Source organism: Apteryx mantelli, chromosome 3 (genome assembly GCF_036417845.1).
Source record: "Apteryx mantelli isolate bAptMan1 chromosome 3, bAptMan1.hap1, whole genome shotgun sequence".
Taxonomy (NCBI): Eukaryota; Metazoa; Chordata; class Aves; order Apterygiformes; family Apterygidae; genus Apteryx; species Apteryx mantelli.
In genome coordinates, this window is record NC_089980.1 from 56,218,549 (window position 1) to 56,241,461 (window position 22,913).

The 22,913-nt window shown below is 37.3% G+C and overlaps 1 protein-coding gene across 1 annotated transcript in view; it reads right to left on the reverse strand.

Annotated features, from left to right (window-relative positions):
* GALNT2 (polypeptide N-acetylgalactosaminyltransferase 2) overlaps positions 1–22,913 on the reverse strand; it is a 101,562-nt gene that overhangs the window by 3,906 nt on the left and 74,743 nt on the right. The window contains exons 8-14 of the mRNA XM_067293429.1: positions 19,476–19,563; positions 15,563–15,650; positions 14,352–14,455; positions 9,392–9,518; positions 5,247–5,339; positions 4,959–5,042; positions 3,017–3,143 (exon numbers count right to left, since the gene is read on the reverse strand). Coding sequence (XP_067149530.1) covers positions 3,017–3,143; positions 4,959–5,042; positions 5,247–5,339; positions 9,392–9,518; positions 14,352–14,455; positions 15,563–15,650; positions 19,476–19,563 — 711 coding nt within the window. The remainder of the gene's footprint in view (positions 1–3,016; positions 3,144–4,958; positions 5,043–5,246; positions 5,340–9,391; positions 9,519–14,351; positions 14,456–15,562; positions 15,651–19,475; positions 19,564–22,913) is intronic.

The window sequence follows — 22,913 nt, forward strand, 5'->3', positions numbered from 1 at the left end:
ACATAACCCTACATATTTGTACACAATTGTCAAATAATACACCAGAATTTCTTCAGCCCATTACACATACAATTCTACTTTTTAATCACTAAATTTCAACAACCTGTTTTAGGAAACAAGAATCTCATTTCCACTTAAATTTCATATTTTCAGTTGGGTTGAGCATAAGGCAGAGCACACCCTCCATATTACAGGAGAGGCTCTGCACAGCCCACCATAGATAAGTACTCCTGATCCCCCCAGTGCTCTCAGTAAGAACGAGTGTAAAACCAACAGGGCTGAGTCAAAGAATCTGGTCTGTTCCCCAACCCTCTTCTCCCATGCTAAGCTCACTACGTTCATTTCTGCTTAAGAATTTTTTACACCTTCATCTATGGTCATAAACAACTGATCATTCCCATTTAATCACAAAGGAGCAGACTTTGAAACTTCTTCCCAAATAAGGTTTACTTTCTCAAGCTGAAGCCTTTTTAATTTAACATAAACGAGGAAGTGCCAGTATTCCAAAAACATCTCAAATTTAAACTATGTTTATGCTGTCTTCTGAAGATCTGAAACCCAATTGTCTTGGACCCCAGACAGGAACACCAGTAAGGTTTCATGATAACCCTGAGCAAGATTCAGGCCATATTACACACCTCATTGCTGCCTCAGTTCTTCCAGTAAAAGAAATATTGTAAATTCCTGTCCCCAGTCAGAAGGGCCTCTGTCCAGTTAAGTCCTGATCATAGCTGAATGAAACAAATCTAAATTTTTCTTCACAATAGCATCCAAACTGAAATCCTCTACTATATTTCTTCCTCAAACAATAAACTGAAGATAGAAAAGATCCAGCAGAATTTTTTCAAGTATACTGACAGAAAGGATTTTTCCCAAACACACTGAAGGCATGGATGGAAAAAAAAAACGTGCACCTCAACACCAGTTTCAAAGAAAGTAAAGAGAACTCAGGTTTTGAAAGAAAACAAACACCTTCCATTACAAAAAAGACAAATATGCCAGAAAGGCAAACAACAACATTATCTTTGAAAATAAATGCTCTTTTTAACCACCTCTGTTTCTATAGAATACAGAAGGACAACAGGCTAGGAGAAAGGTACCTACTCTCCAAGCTTATGAACAGCATAAGCTATTTTGATGTGTATGGAAATAAAGCAGCTTCTGTCACTCTACTGCTGGCTGAAAGCACAGAACCTTTCATCTAAACTCATCTCCTTGTGAAAAATCTCTTTCCCAAACACTCAGGTGAGAGATTTCTTATCCTTCAGACTAAAAGCACTTGCTGAATTCTAAGATCCTTTTAAATAGAAAAGAAGAAACTTGCCAGCCTCTCCCATGTTGTTCTTCTGGTGCCAGAGACCTTTGCAATCAGCGAGCCTCAACTTAGGAGGAAAACTAACAGTAGTCAGAGCTGAAAATAAGCATTGCTTCCTACCCCCTGCAAAGGTTCGTAAGTTGGTGCATCTCCTGCTCTCTCTGCACCTATCCTTTTCAAGGGAAGGTGTCAGCTGCAACATTACTGCAGAACCTGATGCAATTTTAACTTTGTTTCCCTCCTTTTCTCAGCTCCTTCTGGGAATAATGTTTCACCTGTGCTTCTTTGGATAGGATGAAATTGCTCCAGTCCAACATGAGTTCAGCTTGGACATACAAAACATTTTTCACCCATTCTGCCTCTTAATCTGCCCGAGTGTCCTCTCCTGGGTAACTGTTCAGGGCAAATGTATATTAGTTTTTTTAGAGTCACTTTCAAAGATGAGACTTAACAGAAAAGAGGGTCAGACTCAGGGGAGGGAAGCTTGAAAGACGACAACTGTATATACCTATAGAAAATATACAACATCACCAGAAACTTCCAAAATGTCTGCACCAAGGCAATTTTGACATGTCCACCCTTACACTCTGCTGTTTTGAAAAGACGAGTGCACTTTCATAAATAGAAAAAGCCTCACTGGATATATGCTTCTTTTTTGCACCATTAAAAAGATTAAGGAATACTTCAGATGTATGATGCAATACATTCAAGTTGACACCACACATTTCCTGAAATAACTTCTTTATTTTATTGTTCTGCTTGATTGTAGGGTTTTCCCCTTCTAATTTAAATCAGAGATCAAATTTCTGACACATTCACTCATTCAATAGTAGATTTTTAATGGGTCAGCTGCTTCAACAGGGGATGTATTTGATGTACTAATTTTATATTTGTTTGACTTTGGATCAGATTGCTTCTGAAAAGAATTTAGTGACAAAACAGCACACAACTAGTGAAACATATGCATATGTTTGGTTAATGATGCCTATAAGTAACAATTGCATAATTAGATTCTTTGAGATAACTGATGTTCCCATTTGGATGTTGTTTACAGATTTGACATATTTTTGATTAGTTTAAGAGTAGAATTAGAAAAGATTTACTGAAACACTCCCTTTACTGTCAGTGAATAGGTGGTGACATTTAGGAACCTCTGTTTTCTGGAAGAGCTTTCCTGGGATTTGAGACAGATTTTTCACACTCCATTACTGCACACTGGAAATGATTAAGAGCACCACAGTAATACCTTCTTCTGATTTTGCTGACCATAGGCTATATACTTAATATAAAGGAAAAAGTTCCAACCCAAATATTTTCTTCAGAGGGAGGGGAAAAAAAAAAAAAAACCACAAACAAAGAAACAACCCCCCCCCACACCAGTTCATGGATAAAAGCTCTCTACAGAAGTATAAAACTTTTAGGATGGATATTGCTGGCCTCCAGGGTAAAACTAAATATTATTCCCTTCCTCTGTCTCTCTTAATCTGATGTATACTGAATGAATCTCTGGGCTCTGAGATTCTAACCCTGAAAATGCAAAGTTATATTTGAGGGAGAAGTTATTTAGCCAGTTTGTTTTTATAACTGGCCTATTGATTTGGATTCATCTTCCTGTCACCAGTACATACTACCTGCTTGAGTTAGTTTCATGTTTTTTTAAAGATCACATGCTTTGGCAAAAGAAAAGAATGGCATACAGACCTGGTTTCCCCCAGCATTATGGCATTCATAAACTCCAACAACACCATCTGCAAAATGGCCCAAAGTGTCAAGGCAATTGGTACCCTGCTGCAAAGCCCCAAAAGCTATATCTTGATGATCAGGTACCCTAAAATAAAACAGGAAATGTCTGCTTAATTTAGTTTCTCTTTTGTTTTTAACTTCCTTTCTTTACCTGAAGTATTTTTAAGATAAGAGGTTGAAGGTAAGTGATGACTGCCGTTTGGAAAACTTAATCATCTTTTGAGAAGGGAAGGCAATTATTTGACATTAACTGATCAAACACGAGCAGACTTGCAAGCTTAGGACAGAATATGAAAAGACTCATAGCAGAGAATGAGGATGAACATATGAACTCAGCACAACATACAAATTAAAGATGATAAAGTTATCATTTAAGGTCACTCAAGGCTAAAAGTTATCCATTACAGTCATCTAGCACTTTTCTTGGGTTTTTTTTTTCAGCCAAGTTAGCTTGTGACAGAAATCTGACATTTCATATTTGTCCCAGACTCTTTCTACTGAAGTGTTAGAAATGGTGTCAAAGAAAAATTAGTGTTTTGCCATTATCTATTTTCAGACAGTTGCATAGAAACTGAAATGCATACAATTTGGAAAAAGTCTATTCAACAGAGTACAGTCGCGGGGTAAAGACTATCAGTTCAGAGCAGACAGTAATGGCATATTAGCTCCTTTTAAAACTTCAAACTTCCATAAGACTAAGTTCAACCCAGCAGAACTGAGCACATGAGTACTGACGCAGAATAAGACATTACACTTAAGTAATGCTTATTTTAGTATATTTTCCAGGACAGCTTGCAAGACATATTTCTTCTGTTAAATTAAACAAAAATAAATATCCACCAGCACTTTTAGAAAATAAAGAGTAACTTATTTCCTTTGCATCACTGTTCTAGCTTATGGGACTGTTTAGTATCTGTGTTTCTATACAAGCTCCACTAGGGCTGTAACAGCTGATGCTTTTGCATTCCAAGCCTGTGTGCCACTAGCAGTTACCTGAATAACTAAGGGAGTGACTGACATGAAGTGCACCCAGGAGAGGGGGGGGGGGGGGGGGGGGGAAGGTATTCTTATGAGCCACAACTAGAGGGACAGCAGACAAACTAGTCTATAGGCTCAGATTTGGTAGCCATACTTATCGAGAGGTTATAGAACAAAAGTTTATTCATTTAAGTAGTGATACAAAAGTATTTCTTTTATGAAGTTTTTTCATTCATCAGGATACATTCTAAAGCAGTAAATATGAATTTTCATCAACGTATTAGGTTAAATTCTGTAAATACTGGTTTATTTCACAGAAGTTGTTAGCAAGGTTACCTCTTATTTCCCTGTTTTTTCACATGCACAAAGGTTAATGATTGCCCTATGACACAGTAACACAGAAAAAAGCAGAAGATTCAACTTCTTAGAGCTATGCATTTATCAACGTCTGAAAACATACACAGCTTTCTTATCTCCTGACTTCAGTTACTTGCACTGTACCGAGATTCAGTATGCTCACTGAACTAAGCATGTGCCTAAGTGAGGGCAAAAGCTTTAAACGAAGACGACAGGATGCAGAATCACGCATCTTCAAGCGGACAGCTTGCGTAGGAGACTAACACAAGGCTCAGAGGTGAAATGTAGACCTACAGACCCTGCTCTCTAAAATACAGGATGTAACTGCAGCATGCAGTTGGAGTAGGTGGAAAAGAAAATGGATTACTGGGAGATAATGGCATTTCTGGAACAGAACTAACAAAACAAAAAGTAAGCAAGCCCACGAGGCATTGTTTTTGCAAATCAATTTAAAAAATATATATATAGACTTTATGTCTAAGGAAAGGGAAAGAGAAACTGATGCTTTCTGGAGAGAGGAACTTAAAGACAACTCCATACTACCTCAGATGCAGCTGAAACTCACCGTAACTCAGGGTAAACATTTTCAAGGTACCACTTGAAAGGTTTGCAGCTAAGTCTCTTTCTGAGTTCCATTCGGCTTTGAATGCTAGAGGACAAAAAAAACAACACAGTTTTCAAAGTCAGGCTACTGTGCTTCATGTATCTTAATAGACACACAGAAAATTCTTAAGTTTCTTAATAGAACTATATCTTAAAGAGATAATATGTGAGAGCTAGCACAGCCATCACCTCAGAAAGTGCTGTCTTGTGGAGAATAAATGAACAGCAGAAAGAAGCAGTTGTGACTTACTTGCCATAAGGTACATTTCTGGCTGAAGGCACTGCTGCATAGTAGAAATTTTTATACTCATCCATCCAGACTTCTGCTGCTCTTCGTGTATTTCTAGGAACAATCATATGAAACACATAGGTTATATTTTCGCTAGCTGCAATCAAGCCATGTCATTTATTCTTGATTTGATTTTAATCCTTCCTAGTACTACACAGTCAGCCGCCTCAAACCAGGCAGAATATTCCCTATTAACAATACAGGTAACAGAAAAGAATTAGAAAGTCACATGACTGAAATTGATGTATTTAAAATGAAATTTATGCCCTCTCCACACTCATAGCTTCTTCAGGTTTATATGAAGCATTTAATACATGTTGTCTCACAGAGCTCTTTCTGAAAAACTTTAGGGTTTTTTTCCTTTTTAAGAGCAACTTGAAAGAAACCAAATTTACTGAATGTTCATCTGGATAAGTACGCAAATTGGAAACCTCTAAAATCTCAACAGTTGGCAATTTTTATTAATGTCTTTTACCTTGCTGAAAACAGACATGCTAACTTAGGCATTCTCACTCTGTGTCTATTTCTACCACCATAGCCCTCCACATTCCAAAGAGACATAAGTTGTCATGACATTTAAGTCTATGAATCAAGCAAGTATGCTGTAGCTTAACTAACAGAGGAAACCAGTATATTAGAAAATGTTTTAAAACTCTGTATTTTACAGCATTTAATTACTGCAGTAAAGGTTAATAAAAACAAAACCCCAAATTCTTTACCTCTGATGAAAAGTGTCTCTAACTAAAATTACTTTATTTGTAAACTGTGCCTTTAAACCTCCTCTTGGACTGCAAGAGGATAATGCCTTTTTCCATGCTGTGACTTCTATGGAAAACTCATACTTCTACTGTTTGCAATTTCATGCTTAGAAAATTAAGTCTTATTTCATTTAGAGCTGCTATGCTCTGAAGCTTATTCTACATTTGGCAATAAGTTAATCTAAAGCAACCACAGTAAATTCAGTCAGTCAATAACTTAATATGATCCTTTCTAATTCAGAAGACTGAAATAGTTAGTATCAAGTAAGTGCTTCTTGCAGGCTTCTCAGAGGGAAGGAGGTGGGGAGGAGGGAAAAAAAAAGTCAAGAGACCTCAATCATCTTTTGTCTGAAGGCTGACTTTTTCATGCCAAAAATCCTTCACATTTTTTGTGAGCAAAATCGTGTTCAACCCAGACTAGAGAGCTGTTTCAGCTCACCTTCGCTTGCAGTCTGTCAGGCCTTTGGGAACATCAGGAAGCTGCTCAGCACATGCCTCTGCTGCTTGCTCAGCCATCAGCTTGGCTGCCTGCAGACCAAACAGATTTGGTAGCAGGAGAGAGACTAGTGCAGCTGCAGTTTACCAGGGGTTATCAACTCAAAAGGCACCTGCAAGGCACATCTCTGCACCACACTTCCCCATACTCAAGGGTTAACAGTCCAGGCACAATGCAGCATGAATATGGAAAAAGTCTAGATGCTGAGGGCTGCCTGAACTAGTAAGACCCCAAAGAAGCCAGGGCACTGAGGAACATGGTGTAGGGCGCACCGAGTGCTTGTGCCAAGCTGCAGTTAGTGAAACCTGACGCCGCGCTGTCAGAGAGCGCTTTGCATGGAGCAGGCTGGGGTCAGCAAGGTTTATTAGCTCAGGTGAAGTGAAGTGCTGTATTAAAGCAGCTGGTCCTCAAGCAGTAAAGCAAATAAGTACAAAGCTAACACGACCTAATAAACCCTACCAGACACAAGCTGCATCTACCCACAGCACACAGCCAGGATGTCTTCCCCGCTCTCCTCTCATGCTGCAAGACTCCCAGTTTGTCATCCTGAACCACCAGTTTGTTCCAGATGCCAAAAGGCAGTGCGTACTAACTAGTCCACTAAAAAACAGGAGACTTACCCAGAGCATGCAAGAACAAATTACATAGTCAAGCGACTGACAATGGGATAAGCCAACAAGCCCCAACTGCAAGGCCAGCACTGATGTCATGCACCTAGTGTCTTGGCACCAGAGTCCCACACATACTGGGCAATACCTGTATTACAAGGGCATTGCATTACATTAGGTTTCTCATCCTCTCTCACTGAGAAAAGTCAGTTGTTTAGGCATAGTGTTATATTAGTTTGACACCCAAATCAGCTGACTGAGGACATGACCTTCAAACATACAGCAACTTGCCAATCTGCTTTTAAGTGATATGCTACTTTTCTAGGTCAATTCAAAACTAATCCCAATGAAACAAAGATTTTAATAGCATCTCAGTATTTGAGATACCTGGACAGCTAAAGACAGAGGCAAGAAGCCACTTGCAGAGAAATGTAGAGCAGGAAAGGGGTGCAAGTACCCAAGACACTGGACAGCAGGCTTCAGTTGTCCTTATTCAAGTCTATATAGGATCTCTTTTTAAAGTCATTTTAAACACAAATGACTAGAAAACACAAGTGTGCCTTTTAAAAAAAAAAAAAAAGCTGTCACAGTAATTGTCAGGACGTTTCATGGATCAAATCACAATGGTGATCTGACCACACTGCAGCCAAATCTGAATGCTTAACCCCAATATGAATGCATCTCCAACCACTGCCAGTGTGATGTATTTCTGATCTATGCTGTATCCTTGCACACATAGCCACACTTTTTTTTTTCTTTAGTTTTCAGTCCTAAGTTGTATTTAGGTACCTATTTAACTTCACAGAAAGAGCAGCATCGTGGCAACAGCCCCAAAACAGAAAAGCTGCAGAGCAGTGGGAAAATTGCACCATTTTTCATTAACGTGATCCTTGTTATGACATTGTCATTTTAAAACCTACTGTGAAACTAACACAGTTGTGTCATAAGCCTATGTAATATAGCTTAATTGGTAAATCTTTCTTCCCTCCTGGCACACTATAAATACTGGAATAGAGCTGTAATGTATTTGTTTTCTCACATGTATTATTATTCATTTTCACTGCAGCATAGAATACAGAACTCAAAGGATGGAGGACCGGATAAAGGAAAATTCTCTATTATAACTACTGGAAGAAACAACATGGTGACTTTATTTAAGCAGACTATCCCATTCATTAGTACCATGCTACTGGCAGAACAAGTGTTTAAGACAAGAATTGTTCACCTCTAAAGAGTTTCTTTAATCTAATGTGAAACACTACTCCAAATATATCAGCTCGGAACATTCTTCTGAATTTAAGTTACACCTGGGCTCTCTGTGTTGCCTGGTGGTGTCAAACAGAGTTTGGGCTTTGTTTCCTTCAAAGATAAATAAATGATTTGATTTGCAACTGTAACACTCACAGCCTTAAGCTGAGACTTATGGTACTTCTTCAATTCCCTGAGCATAACAGCTAATTTTTTAAACCAAGAACTACAGTGATCTTCAGCTAGCATTCATAAGATTCTTGGTCAAAACGTCCATCACACACTTACGCAAACCCTTAATCCACAAGACTTAACACTACGAACACAAACCAGAATTTTTATTCTCATGTTACAGACAAAAAGCTGAGGAAAGAGCTCAGTATTTCAGTTAAGGCCGGATTTTGAATCAACAGCAAAATTAATGTGCATATTAAACTAAGCCCTTAGCCCTGCAGTTTCTTAAGTCGGTAGAAAAAGCATTTGTAGTCATATCATAAGAAAAGAAAATACAATATAGAATGAAGCTTTCAACAGGCTGGCATTAGTGCCAGCATCAGTCTACATAATTGCTAACATACCAATCACACAGAAACAAAAAGTAAACACAAATACATAACCTGGTGCATTCTGGATCTCAGTGAATGATGACCCTGTTTCTACAAGATGAAGATTTATGGGATGGTTCTGAAAATAAAGTTTTTTTTAAAAAACAGCAAGTTTTGAAAACTGATAGAATGTCAAGCCAAACACTTCCTTCTTTTCCAGATTCTCAGTCCATCTCAACAAGGAATTTCCCTTTTTCATCTCTGAGGTTCTTTTCTCAACCTGTATAGTTGCATCAGTCATTAGTTTTCCTTTTAATTAATATTTTTCCATGTTAGATAATATTGCAAGTATTTCTCCTGAAAAGTCCTCAAAGTGAAGTCACTGCCACCTGCTGATCATTTGAAGAAATCCCCAAACCACTATTTAGTTGAAGACTTGCATAATAGTTACCTTGCAAACACAGTACCACTTCCACCAGGAAATGTGTAAGGATGCTGTTTGCGGAATACATGACCCACTCTGCTGCAAGGGATGATTTCTAGGCTCCCACCACACTGCCAAACTCGGAATGAGATCTCTGCAATGAATACATGAATGAAAGACCAACATCCCAAACAGCATACCATAAAATTACAGCATTTTGTTTACAGAAGGCTGTTATTGATTATTGCTGAAAAGATCAGTAAGATGGCTTGCTGAAAAAGTTTAGCACAAACAAGGGCATATCTGAGCATTCTACTTCATTGTTCCGCAAACTCAGAAGAAATAACCATATTAACTTAGAAGCAAAACTATCTATCTTCTCTTATCTGAGGTTACCAGCATCCTCCAAATTCATAAACCATGCTGTAATTTGGCAGAGGTCTATATGCACTTTTAATATGTTTTAGCTGAAGGATAAGCAAGAGTAGATACACTTAGATAAATAAATGAACTAGGTTATAACAAAAGTTACTCAGCTAAAGATGGAATAACACAGTAGACAAATTCAAGGCAGGATTAAAACAATCAATAGATTCAGGCTGCTGACTTCTTACAACAGATAACCAAAGCATGGGACTGACAGTTGAAGGAGTTACTTCGAGTCAGTCTTGATCTGATAAGAGATGTGACCCCTTCTGCAAACTGAATGCTATGGAAAGTACACCTCTAAGCCAAGCTGGTGAGCTGACCTTGCTTGTGAAGGGCAAGAAGATCTAGAAATGGTTCTGCATGCTTTTCAACTTAGACATTTGTCAGGAGAAGTCACCTAGTGCTGACAGGAAACTTTGCTTGTTCACTCCAAAGAAGTGCAACAAGAGGGGGGGGCTCTGGGTAGCATTGATCCCCTCATTCCTCCTGCAGTGTGGCAGCTGCCACCAGTTGCCGAGTGCTACTCTTCGTTCCAAGCCTCTTCACAATCATTTCTACAGCTAAAAAACCCCACATACTATACTGCTCTAGCTCAAAAATCAGTGTCTAGTTTTAAGACTTAATAAGTGCCATTCCTCCCCTCAGAAGCCCTTCTTACGCACATACGAAATGATAACAAATAGCAACGCTTCAAAAGTTAAAAGTAGCAAAAAAATTAAGGGTTAGAGTAGAGAGCATGTCCTCTGGATGGTCTGTCCAGAGGAAGAAGAGGTGCAGACATTTCAAATGTTGACAGTGAGAGTTAACTGCCTTTCTTGTGAATGGTCTTTGCTTTTACAAGGATCATTTCCTATTTGTTCTACTTCAACGATCATTTCAGTAGCATCAGAGCCAATTAGGTATATTCACGCATTCAAGATCTGTAGACAGATGATCTTCCAAAAATATTAACGACAATAATATTGTCTTTGCCTTACGGTCTTGGCTTTCCAGTTGAATGAACATGAGACAATCAGCAAAAGTAATTTCTAAAGCAACCAAGCATGACATTCTCTCCATACATTTTTCAAAGCAGTGACTTCACTGTTCCCTTTATGTTATTTTGAACTTAGAACAGCAAAAATTGGGAATTGCAATAAATGACTGGTCAACATTTTTAAATTAAACAAGCTATTAAGCAAAAATGCTTTTATATTTCTACCAGAAAAAGTTATACTTTTAGATAAAAACCTTCAAGCTTTACCAAATCCTACTCAAATTTGGTCCCATACTGCTCAAATTCTGAAAGCAGAGTAGTAATGATTTTCTTATATCCCTTTGCCACATTATTTATCATTGTTTATGGCTCTTCGCTATAAGGGTTATACAGTTATTTGTCCAAGATTGAAGTGGACCAACAAACACCAAAAAAGTGAGAGGATGTTGCTCTCAGTGAGGATACCCTAGTAAAAGAAGATGGAGAGATTTTTATCAAAAGTGAAGTGCTTTTGCATTAGACAAGCAAGAGATTGTGGATAAAAAATGAAAATCAATGCAGTATGCATAAAGCATTTCCTTTTTCTAAAGGACAAATTTTGAAGATTTAATCCAAAAAGTCACCATCTACGGAATATATGTAGATGCTGAAAAGGTATTTTAGCTTTAAAAGTCATTTAGGAACAGCCTCTGAGTGTGTGTGAACATTTAGTTCATTATTCATTCCTCTGGTATACATTATTAAGTTAATGCTTTCCCATTTGCTTAATTCCCCCTCCTTAAATCCCTAAAAAAGTAGAGCAATTTGCACACTTTCAAGCACCTTAGATTCTCAAAGGTCTCAAAAACATAACTGGAAATGATAAATATTTTTTTGGAAAAGGTTAAGGACTAGTAAATAGGGAAGGGCAAACTAATTCTTATTGGTACCAATGTGGCCTCTGAAGCCTGCACAGATTTTTAAAGAAAAAGTAGTGTACAGAAACTAAAACTTGAGGTTTGCTTGTTTCTTTTTAAACCACTTTTTCTCCATACTTGTAGTCAACAGTAGCCAAAGAAATTTTAATACTGAAAGTTTCAGTGAATACAGATTTCATCAAAAAGGTATAAGCAGCAAGTCAAGCATTATTTTAGTACATATTATTACACCTCTCAATAAGAGATTTGCTCCTGTTGTAGTATTTCATTGATATAGAAAGTATGGGGGAACTCTCACTAACTTTAGCAAAATTTGTAAGAAAATTCTAGATTTTAAAATTAGATTCAGACCTTTCAAAAACTCATCCAGTTTTCCAGTGAACTCTGATCTTCCTAAGCTTATCAAAAAAGCATTTGTGAAGATTCTCAGAATTGGAGTTTCTTAATTCAAGAAAAGACTGAACACACCTTAACACATGCTTGATGCTCAAAACACAGATCAGTCGCATTTCACAATGATGAGAAAATGCACCACCTTGGTATCATGCAGCATCATGGTAAGAGCTGTTCCTTGGCTAATTTAGAATTTGAACTGGAGGCAAAATAGTGCAGGCCCATCTTGGAATTGCTAAAGTCTATGTTCACATGTGAACTAAAATATAATTTAATCGTTGTTCTGCACATGCTTCAAGGGAAAATGTTAAGTTTTATAAAGTATAAGCAGAACGCTTAGAATCATTTTCCAAGTCCATATGGCAGATTACTTGCATATAGTACCAAGTCTCTAGTCCAAGATATACTTGAGAATAAACAGGTCATACAAGTGGGCATAGCACATTTTAAACTGCGTATCAAGTTTCTGGTATCTCATGCATGCCTCGTTTATTGCCAATTAAGTCACAGGTTATTTGATTTTTATTCTTCATTTTCATAGCTGCTCCAGACTAACTGAACAAGTCATTAGCTGTCTGTTATACTGACTGTTTTTGCACTTCCAGGAGTGAGCAGAGCAAAGGCACCCCAAAGTTTCATCTCCTTCTCCTGGTTGGGGAACAGCAGGACAGAATACAGCAGGAGCAACATAAACAGCTTTTTGCATACAGACTTCTCACCCTGAGTGAGTAGCTGTTACTTGTGCCCTGTCCTATCAAGGCCTTGATTATCAAAGCATGAAAGCAGCTGCAAAGTTCTCAGAAAGAGAATTCAGAGAGTCTGCTCAAGTACATGCTTACAGCTAATCAAATATTTGAAGTGCTCTGGTAGCCAGAGAGGTTCTCAGACTGAATGTATTGCAATAATAGTTTGTCTAAAGAGTTTCCAGGATTTCTGAAAAATGAAAATAATTGTGATATTCATAGAAATATAATTTAACAAAGTACAGTCAAAATAGTGAGATAATCAGAAACCCAGAAAATAACTTGTTCAGAATACATACAGGATTTTTGAGTGTTGCATAGGAAGGTCAGAAACTAGACTATAAGGAGGTTTCTTCCACCATTTAAGTTCCTTACATGAGTGCTAAACATTCAGTTTCCATGTCTCCGCACGTAGAAATGTGCTGTTTACAGCAGACGTTTTACTGCAGTCCAAGCACATGCTCAATGCACAAATTATTTCAGTAAATAAAAAAAGCCTCACTGGTTGTTAGGAGTTCAAAGTATCTCAGGATTTTACAGATAGTGTGTGCAATAAGGAAGTTTTAAACCCTTATAACTGGCTTTAAAACAAACTATGTAAAACCTTCTGAGACATACCTATACCTTGAAAAACTAAACTAACAACAGATGGGAAGTTGTAAGAAGTTAGCAGAGTTCTGTCCACCCCACACCTTTCTTCTAACACAAGTACACTAGTCTGAGCTGAAAAAAAATTTCTGCAATACTGTACACAAAGAGCCAAAAAGCTCTGCTAAAGCCAAATTTAACCACCAGGCCAAAGGAAAACATGGTTAAAGCACAAGTTCTCTAAACCTCCTCTCCCTCCCTCAGAAACATCTGAAAATAAGGAATTACAACAAAAAATGCCTTCTCAACCATAATTACCTTGGGAGACTACAATAGGGGTACAAAATAAAAACAAACATTAGGCTTACATGCCAGACAGTATAGTAGAATCAATGATAAAAAAAGAAAATCATAATTCTTCAGTCAACTACATTTTAATTGATTTCTTAAAGTGTGCGTAAGAAGATTAAACCCATGAACTCCTGTGTTCTGCTTTACAGGATTAAGTCTCAGAAACATCTTAAGACCCTTAAAAATTGGCAGCATTTAAACATTACTGCATTTAAGTCAATATTGTTAGAAAATGATGAGACTTTCAAACAAGATTGCATTTTTGAACATAATTTCCTATCTACATCCTCTAATTTTTCTATTTTACTTGCCAGCTTTCATGAAAAAAATTGAACTGCACAATGAACAAATACTTTCATTTCCTCATATACAATACATATACCCACTTCCTTAACATGCGTCTTACCTTATTCTAATTCTCCCTTTGAAACAAGTCTTTTGTGTTTTGCCAATAATTGACCTTAAGTTTTAACTCCTATTTAAACACTTTCTGCACAAAACCATGAAGTCCATGAATCCACGACAGTAAAGGCAAAGGCAAAGACAACTTTTTCTTTCCAAAATGATCCAAAGTTAAATGATATACCTACCTAGGTTTTCTCCACCCCAGACATCCATCATCATGTCATACTTCCCTAGTTCTTCAAAGTAGGATTTGTCCATCACAAATAACCCTCCAGCTATCATGGGTGTCCTAAACAGACAAGAAAAGTTAAGTTGAATATTTAGAGAAACATGAATTGGCAGATAACTATTATTTGCATCTCACAGTTAATACCTCCTAGAAAAACTTGCAATGCTTTTGAAGGCAGCTAATTTTGCATCTATTATTTCTCAAATTTTCTCTGCATACCATCATACAACATTTCTATGGTATGTATAGCACTATGACAACATTCAGCTTCTGAAGCAGCTTCCAAATCCGCATTTGGCTCTCAAGTTCCTTATATAAAGGGTGGCAATTTGTGCCAAGAGCACATTAGAACTGATGCTGTATTTTTAGCCCTCAAAACATACCAACTTCAAACACAAAACAACATTTACTTAAGTAGATTATTGACCCTTGACAAATGTCCTTTAAAGCCAACTTTTCTTTTTTAATGCTCAATTTGTTTCTCATAATGCTATTCAAATAACAAATGAGGGACATCTCAATATTCTGGAAGGCTATAGTAAAGATCCCTTTTAATACCTGAAGAAAACGGTTTCTACTTTATTTAGTCAAAAATTATTTGGTCCTGGATTCGTATCTGTTCCTAAATCTATGTCAAGCTTAATAATAAATATACAGTTGCCACATTTTGGTGCACGTATCATTTATACTGAAATACAAGCATATCAAATAGGGAAGGTGATTTAAAGAAAAAAAAACAATTTCTTTTCCTGAAGGACAGAGTTTTATAACACTTTGCTTATTATAAACTCTAATACTGGAAAATGGACACTGGGACTCTACTAATTTTGTTTCCATTCAGACCTTCCAAACTGGTAGTATCAGGTTTAGTCCGTTTGTGAGATGGCAACATGCGCAACAGTGAAAGTCAAATGCCCAAGCAGAAGAACAGAACAGAATTAGTAGTAAACTGTGCTGCAGGCTATCTTCTTATAATGTCCTGGAGCAATGCTGCACTCCAACTGTTTATCACATATTTAAGTCTTGATAAAATAAACTAACCAACACTTCCATCTGCAGTGATGCTGTTTGACAGCTACAGAGTCCTAAGAAGATGAATCAATGTTTCTTTTATTCAAAGAGTTAGAGCATTATCTTTCAAGGGGAGAAGTGGTGGTGCAGACATACTTAATTGGAGCAACTGGGTTTCCTTGCCGCGCTCTTCTTTGCTCTGGTGTCATGTAATCCCACTTGAACACCAGGTTCCAATCGAAGCCTTCAAGAAGAAAATGTCAGAGAAGGCAGCGTGTTAAAAAAATGAGGTCATTGTTCAATTTGTAATAATATAACATTGACTGAAATCTACTGGGAACTGTAATTTAAACTAGAAATAAATCAAATATTTAAACTTATACAAATTTCTGGGGAGAAAACAAATGAGTAAGATTCCAGATGAAGGGAAAAGACGCTGGGTAGGACAACACAGAAGTAATCTCAAGTGGAAATAACTTTGATTTCTGTTGTTGCCATCTATTACACAATTTAAGAAAGTCAGCAACACGGTTGAGAGATTAAAAGCCTTATGTGAATCCAGTATCCCATATACTTAAGTCAAACAGAATATCATATGAAGATCTTCCACCCATTACAATTGCTCTCAACAGCCCTTGTTGTACAAGTACACTTCAAAACTTGTCAAGTGCTCATGTATTTTTGTTTGCACAAACTTTCTACAGCGCTCTTCATACTCCTCTCTACAAGCAGGAGCTCTCTATCATAAAGATCACAACAGGTTATGTTGCTCCCAACTTATCATATTAACATTTATTTTAATTCATCCATCTTCCCTACTGTTAAAAAGCTTTCTCCCCTTACATATGTACACGTGTGCATGCACACAGACAGCTGGACTGGTCCTTTGGTGAGTTAAGCATAGAAGAACATAAGGATAGTCAGAACAGCCAAGACCAGCAAGCCATCTACAGCAGCATGCTGCCCGACAATGCTTAGAACTAGCTCCCTTCGGCAACTACACAAGAAACTTAGCAGGTATAAGGTGGACTTTCTATAAAGGAAACACTTTTTCTTAACAGTTTTTGACCTGGCTTACACCCTTAAGTATGTGCCTCTTTAAAAAGATGTATAGCTAGCAAATCCGCCTTACACAGGTTGCCTGCTGGCAAAAGCATTTAGATCCTATGAGGTCATGTAATGAACGATTTCCAGATTTCTGCTACACAGATGTCAATAGTTTCCTTTCTCCAGCATTAAAGAGGTAGAGCAATTACTTTCTGGGGAAGTGGGAAAAAGATAAGCTAAACAGTTACAGCCCTATGAACAGCTTGTCTGCGTGCTTGTCTGCATAGTAGGGATTGGTTTGGATAGTCAAGAACTAAACAATTTCCATTTTAACCCACAAGATATTTATATCACACAATAAAGAAGTTATTCTGAACAGTCCTTGCAACACACATGCCAACTTTCTCTCCTACAGATCTGAGTATTTAAAAATCTTTCACCACTATTACTCCATTTTATGGAATACTCAAAAACTCCAGGTAGCTAAACGATAAAATGGCTGCAACTGATAGTAGTTTAAAACCTCCATCGTGAAAAGTAAAATGAGCTTCAATATTTCCATCCTATTAGAAAGCCTCATTTCATTCTACATACCCAGCAAAATTGCTTGCATCTGGGAAGACTAGAAAAAACACTCTTCTGGAGCACAAGTGGTAGAGAGATAAAGTTACATATACTCCAGTGAACACAAGGGGTCTCTTTTGGAACACAGCACAGCGTTGCAAAACTCAGAACAAGTGTACAAACTGTCTACCGTAAAAGCTGTTTTCCTTCTCTATTTTCACTGACACTGGGGAAAAAAAAAAATCTGTGCTCAGTGAGATAGTATCAGTAACTCCGTAAAAGGAGTATTTTTAAACACAAGTGCATACCCAATATGAAATTCTATTAAGCATAACTCCATGACATGGCTTATCCTACATTATTAGATCTCAGTTAACTACAGTTTATTCCAGTAAAGTGCTTCTCAGAGAAGAAAAACTTTTGCAATCTTTCCCACAATTTTGTAACACAAGTGCACAGACTCAATAGTGACCAGACTTGGGAATTTTTTCAGCGCTGTCCTGAAAAAAGTTTTTCAGATTTGCTAGATTGCTCATCTTGGGTGATTAAGTCCTTTCAAAACAGACCAGGCACAAATGCTGTCCCAGCTGTCTCAACTCTCCATGCTTCAGCCACACAGATACTGATCTGAGCTTGAAAGCATAGCTGGATTTCCATGTTTAGATTTGGCCTCAGCGAAAATGTCCCATGATGCCAAATGCAGTAGTGCTTCTAATGGGGTAATCTGTCCTCTGGGAACTGGAAGGGAGTATATTATTCACATTTCAGCAGACCTTCAAATAGCTCTAAACATTGGTATGTACAAAATTTCTACTGTTAAGAGACAGCTTCTCACTCCTCAGTCCAAAAGTACAAAGGCTCCATGGATTTTAAAGAGTCTATTTCTATTGTGTATGGGGGGGGAAGGAAGGAAGAGCACTAAAGAGTAAAGAAATTTGGGAAACATAGCTCAGTAGATGAAGCATAAAAAGCAGTAACAAGTGAAACAATCTCTCTACCTTCTCCCACTCTGGTTGGGAAGAATTACAGGGTATGAACCCCACAAGAACCAATCTAAAGTTTCAGTGAAAGAATTGCTCCTCATACTGCAGAGGATAGCAGAAGCCACATAATGGCACAGAGATTTCCAGGACTTGCAGTATAATGAATAGACTGGATGAAGACCTTCAGGATTTAATAAAGCTGGCACACAGATAATAACATGGAATTATATATTAGCATATTGTAAATGCTTTCACTGTAGGTGTTATATATATATATTAACGAATGAAATATTTCGGTTTAGGTAATTACTGATTTCAGAGCATTAATTAAAAGGTTAGAGAACCTCTCACCTCCAGAACACTGACTGGAATTTGAAACATATGGAATATTATGTGAATATACATTCATTCCAGTAAACTGGGATGAACATTTGGTAGCCAGTTAAGGACTGGTATGTCAAGGACCAAATGGGCTTAAATGTCTTGAAATTCATTCCTCACTCAAGACAGCCCATCCAGAAAGAGCTGAAACACTGCAGTACAGTATAGAAATTATTTAATACTGTTCCCTCATCTTGTATCTGTTACACAGACAGTTCAGTTTCCAGAGTTATGGGAACAATTACTTAAAGATATTTAGGGTTGGGAGGCAGAGAGCTGTTTTAAACGCCAGATTCCTGCTGACAGTGAAAACAAAACGGTAACATACTTGCCACGAGTAGGAGTTTTAGCATTTGGGCTCCGGTTTGGGGCCCCCACTCCCCTTTTGGGAGATGGAAAGAGGTGGAAGGGGAAGTTTTTGAAGGTGGTGATGGGGGGCATTGCACAGAGCTTTTTACTGTTTGCTGTTTTTACTGTCAACAGTTTACACTAACTAAACACAGTAAAACTGTAGCACTTTTAAACAGAATTTAAGAGAAAAATTTTGTAATGGTAATAATATAGCCACTACAGATTTTTCAAGGTCACATTTTACTCTACCCATGATTAGAGATCATGACTGACAAAACATTTTTAAACACTCCAAGGCTTTCTGCTTATTTAAAAGAGTTTTTTTTGTTTTTTTTTTTTTTTAAAGCAAACTGGCATCTTAAAAAAACCTCATAGGCACTGCATTGCTGATGGGCTTCTAAACTAGAGACTAATTAAGACTTATCTAAAAAGCGAATGATAAGCTCAGCCACAAGCTGCTTCTGACACATAAACAATCCTACAAACATTGGTGCAAGTCTTGCACATTGGTAAAGGGCAGCATAAATTTCTATGAGTTAGTCTAATAAAGAGAAACTGTTTTAAAGTAGAGGACAATAAGGCCAATTTCAAATCCAAACCTAGAAAGAACTGGTCATTAGAATGTCAACTAGATATGTGAAAGGGAAGAACAGCATGTTAACTGCCCATTCCACAACTGCAGTGATTATGAGCTTTGATTCTTGATGCTTTCTTTTTATTTGTATTCCAGTACAGGTACATACCGCCTTTTAAATCAGCTGACGCCCCCACGTACTGGAAGTTGTCCATATTAATTACATCAATAATAGGAGACACAACTCTGGTCTTGTCCTAAAATAAATATTAGAAAGTAATATTGAAATAATGAAATCAATATATAAAGATTCAGGCAGGATGAGATGTTGAACAATTCAGCAGGATTTCATTAACACTTCTCCCCCAACTTCTCCTCTTTTTCACTTATGGCCCTAAAGAGCCACCCAGAGAGAATTGTTCACCGTTGCTTCAGAAAGCAGAAGCAACATCATCTAGCTGGGAAGCCTATTTCTATTCTAGACTACTTTTCTATAAGTAATCCCTCTTGTGAGTTGCTCTTGAAGGAAAGAGCAAACTTGTACTTCAAAAGGCAGTTAAGCAAGCAGCACTTCTGTTCTAACTTTTAAAACTGGCCCAAAGAAAAGTAGTAGGTAGGCAGTTTTTATTTTCACAGCAAATCTCTAGTCACTCAGTGCACTGCAGTCTTCAACTTTTAAGGAACATTTAGGCCCTTCTACAATCAGCACAGTGTTAGGTTAAAGCTAATCCATTCCACACTAGACAAATCACGCTCCACAATCAGATATTTAAATAGAGAACCTAAAAAAACAAAACAAAAAAGCTCTTAAACTAATGAATGCTATTAATCTCCGGCTGCCAAGATTCCAGTGGTACAGATACCACATTTATCTGTCTGAACATGGTATTGTACACAACTCTGAGCAGTATGTTAATTACACAAGCTGATATGTTTGTCAGAATAATTTTAACAGAAAAAAAAATCCAGCAATTCCACATACATCCATTAGGATCTCAAAGCATCAGTATTAAAAAAAAAAAAAAAAAAAAGATGACTCATCTCATGATATTACAAATGCAATATGGTTAGGCCAGTCCATTTTCTCTCCATGAAATACTTCAAAAAGAGAGTTTCATTTTTATATTGAAGCATAGTGGTTTGATTCAAACGCTGGCAGTTTGATCGAACACTGACAAAACCTTACTAGAGTGCAAAATAAGTTTCACAGAACTTTGAGCTCCAAGATCACATGATTCAGAGAGCATAAATAACTTCAGAATAGTATACCATCAATTCTGTGAATATAAAGAATGTGTTAATAAACAGGAAATTTTTTGATAACTTACAGAGAAATAGTTCTCATGGTTTAAAAAAATTGCCAGCCTAAATCTTGTCATTTTAAGAACTTATTTATGAAATAAGTCTTCAAACAACAGCACATATAGTCTAGACAGTGGTTCAGCAATCTACCTCCCTTGCTAATCAGTACTACACAGAAGGGATTGGTACCAAACTGGTATGAGAGTAGTTTAAGCTCACAACAAGAGACTTAAAAGCTACTTCTTTAGTCAAAATGCTTTAGGTTGGTCCAATTAGGACATTAAAAGTGCTTGTTTTCATTTATTGAATCTTAACTGCTAAATTAATGTTGACTTTAGCATGCTCAAAATAGGTATTTCACACATGCTAGGTCATTTTGCATAAGTGAGAAAAAGGTCACTAACTTTTGTATTAGGCAAAAGGAGATTCCTAGTTGTGTCTTCAGCTAAAAACTCAGTCTACTCCTTATTGATTTCTACATTCCTTCTAAGTATCATTTCAGCTATACCATATGGAGCAAGTATATGTCTCTATAAGGGATACAATATAATGCAGCATGCAACACCTAATCAGGCCCTCTACTAGGTATTGCTTGCTCTAAAGCAAACTAGAGAAACATAGGGACAGGCAAAAACAAACAAACAAACAAACCACTGTCCTGTTTCCCTATCAATCACATCTTTAGTTCACGCTTCTGCTAGCCATAGCCTCAAGTCTAAATGTGCATAATGGCAGGCCCATGGCTTTACTGACAGTGGTTTACTTGGGAGGCAATTATGATTTACTAAAGCTTAACTGCAAAGCACTGTGTCTATGTTTAAGTGTCCTCCTTAAAAAGCAGTTCAGGTGCACCCATGACTTTATTTTATACAGAACATTTCTAAATACAGTGACAGAATTAAGAAACTCCTTTATTTATGAGACAGGAGATACCCAGCCTATCCAGTAATTCATAATACACCCATCAACAAGTGACATAGAAGTGAAACAACTTTTTTTTCTAGTTCTTTCCTCAAAAAAGTTCTAGTTCTTTCCTTCTGGGTTATCCCAAGAACCTTTTCTGGCAATAATCTGCATTTCCTCAAATGGTTCTACTTGGCACAGCTAAACCTGGTGGCAAAAGCTGCTCAAGCTGCCAGCTGTCACATTAGGCAGAGCTTCAGTCAGACTTCAGCTTATCTCCACTACATACAATGCCCAGCAAACAGGCAGCATATTCTGTCTCTCCCTGTTTGAGACTTCCCCAGGCCACTGCTAGTTCTGATTAGTTCTACCGGTATCAATGCACCATCACAGTAGCAACACTTGCTATGCTTAACAGACTATTTGGAGCACTTACAGTTATTTCTCTGATACACAAATACCCAGGTTGTGACCATTCAGTTCCATGCGCAACCCACACTTTCTTGGCTTAGAAACATGCAGTTTCTTCCTTGATTTCAAACCACAGATTTGTTCAGCAAAGCAGGTAAAGCGTATTAAGCTGATGCATTGCAGAGCTCTATTAAAAGTAGTTAATGCAGACAGAATGTTAAAAACAGCATGCAGTCTCTGCTGTACAGGTGTTTCAAAACCATTCATTGAAAATACTAAAAAAGCAACTGCTCCTTTTAAATTGCCCTAATGTAACATAATTATTTACTTATAGTGTTATGACAATAGAAAGCTGATGTGCATTTTGGAAACTAAAACACAAGCAGAAAGGAATTCTTGCTTTTGTAGTCTCCTGCTTTATTCTGAAGGTTTTAGGTCGTAATTTATAAGAGAACACATAATTGAAAAACCATGTGCTTCCTGGTGAAGATAGTGGAGAGGAATAGTCTGCGAATACTGCAAGCATCTGGTGCCTGGAAATTTGTAGCATACTATTTTAATATTCAGTAAGGAGGTTACATAGGCTCTAGAGTGTTAGACTACTATTATATATTATTCTCATAAACTATCAGAATTATCCTCAAGATTCCATACACTGCTTTTTCCTACAATCCCCAAAAATCTCTAGGCACTTCAAAGATTAAGCTTCACAATGCTCAAGAGAAAATATGAATATTTTCCTTTGAGTACTGTGCCAACTAAAAGTGACTCGTTCAAGGTCAAAGTGACACAAATACAGAAAGAGAAATGCATATCTCATTCCTTAATCTTAGTCCTTTCTTCTACTTAAAATCTTCTTTGTTTAAACATATCTTCCAAAAGTGATACAAGAGTTACAGCTATGCTGTGAAAACAGGTAGGCAGTTAAATTCTGCACGAGGCATGCTCCACCCATACAATACAAGAAAAATTAAAATTAGAAGATGCATCA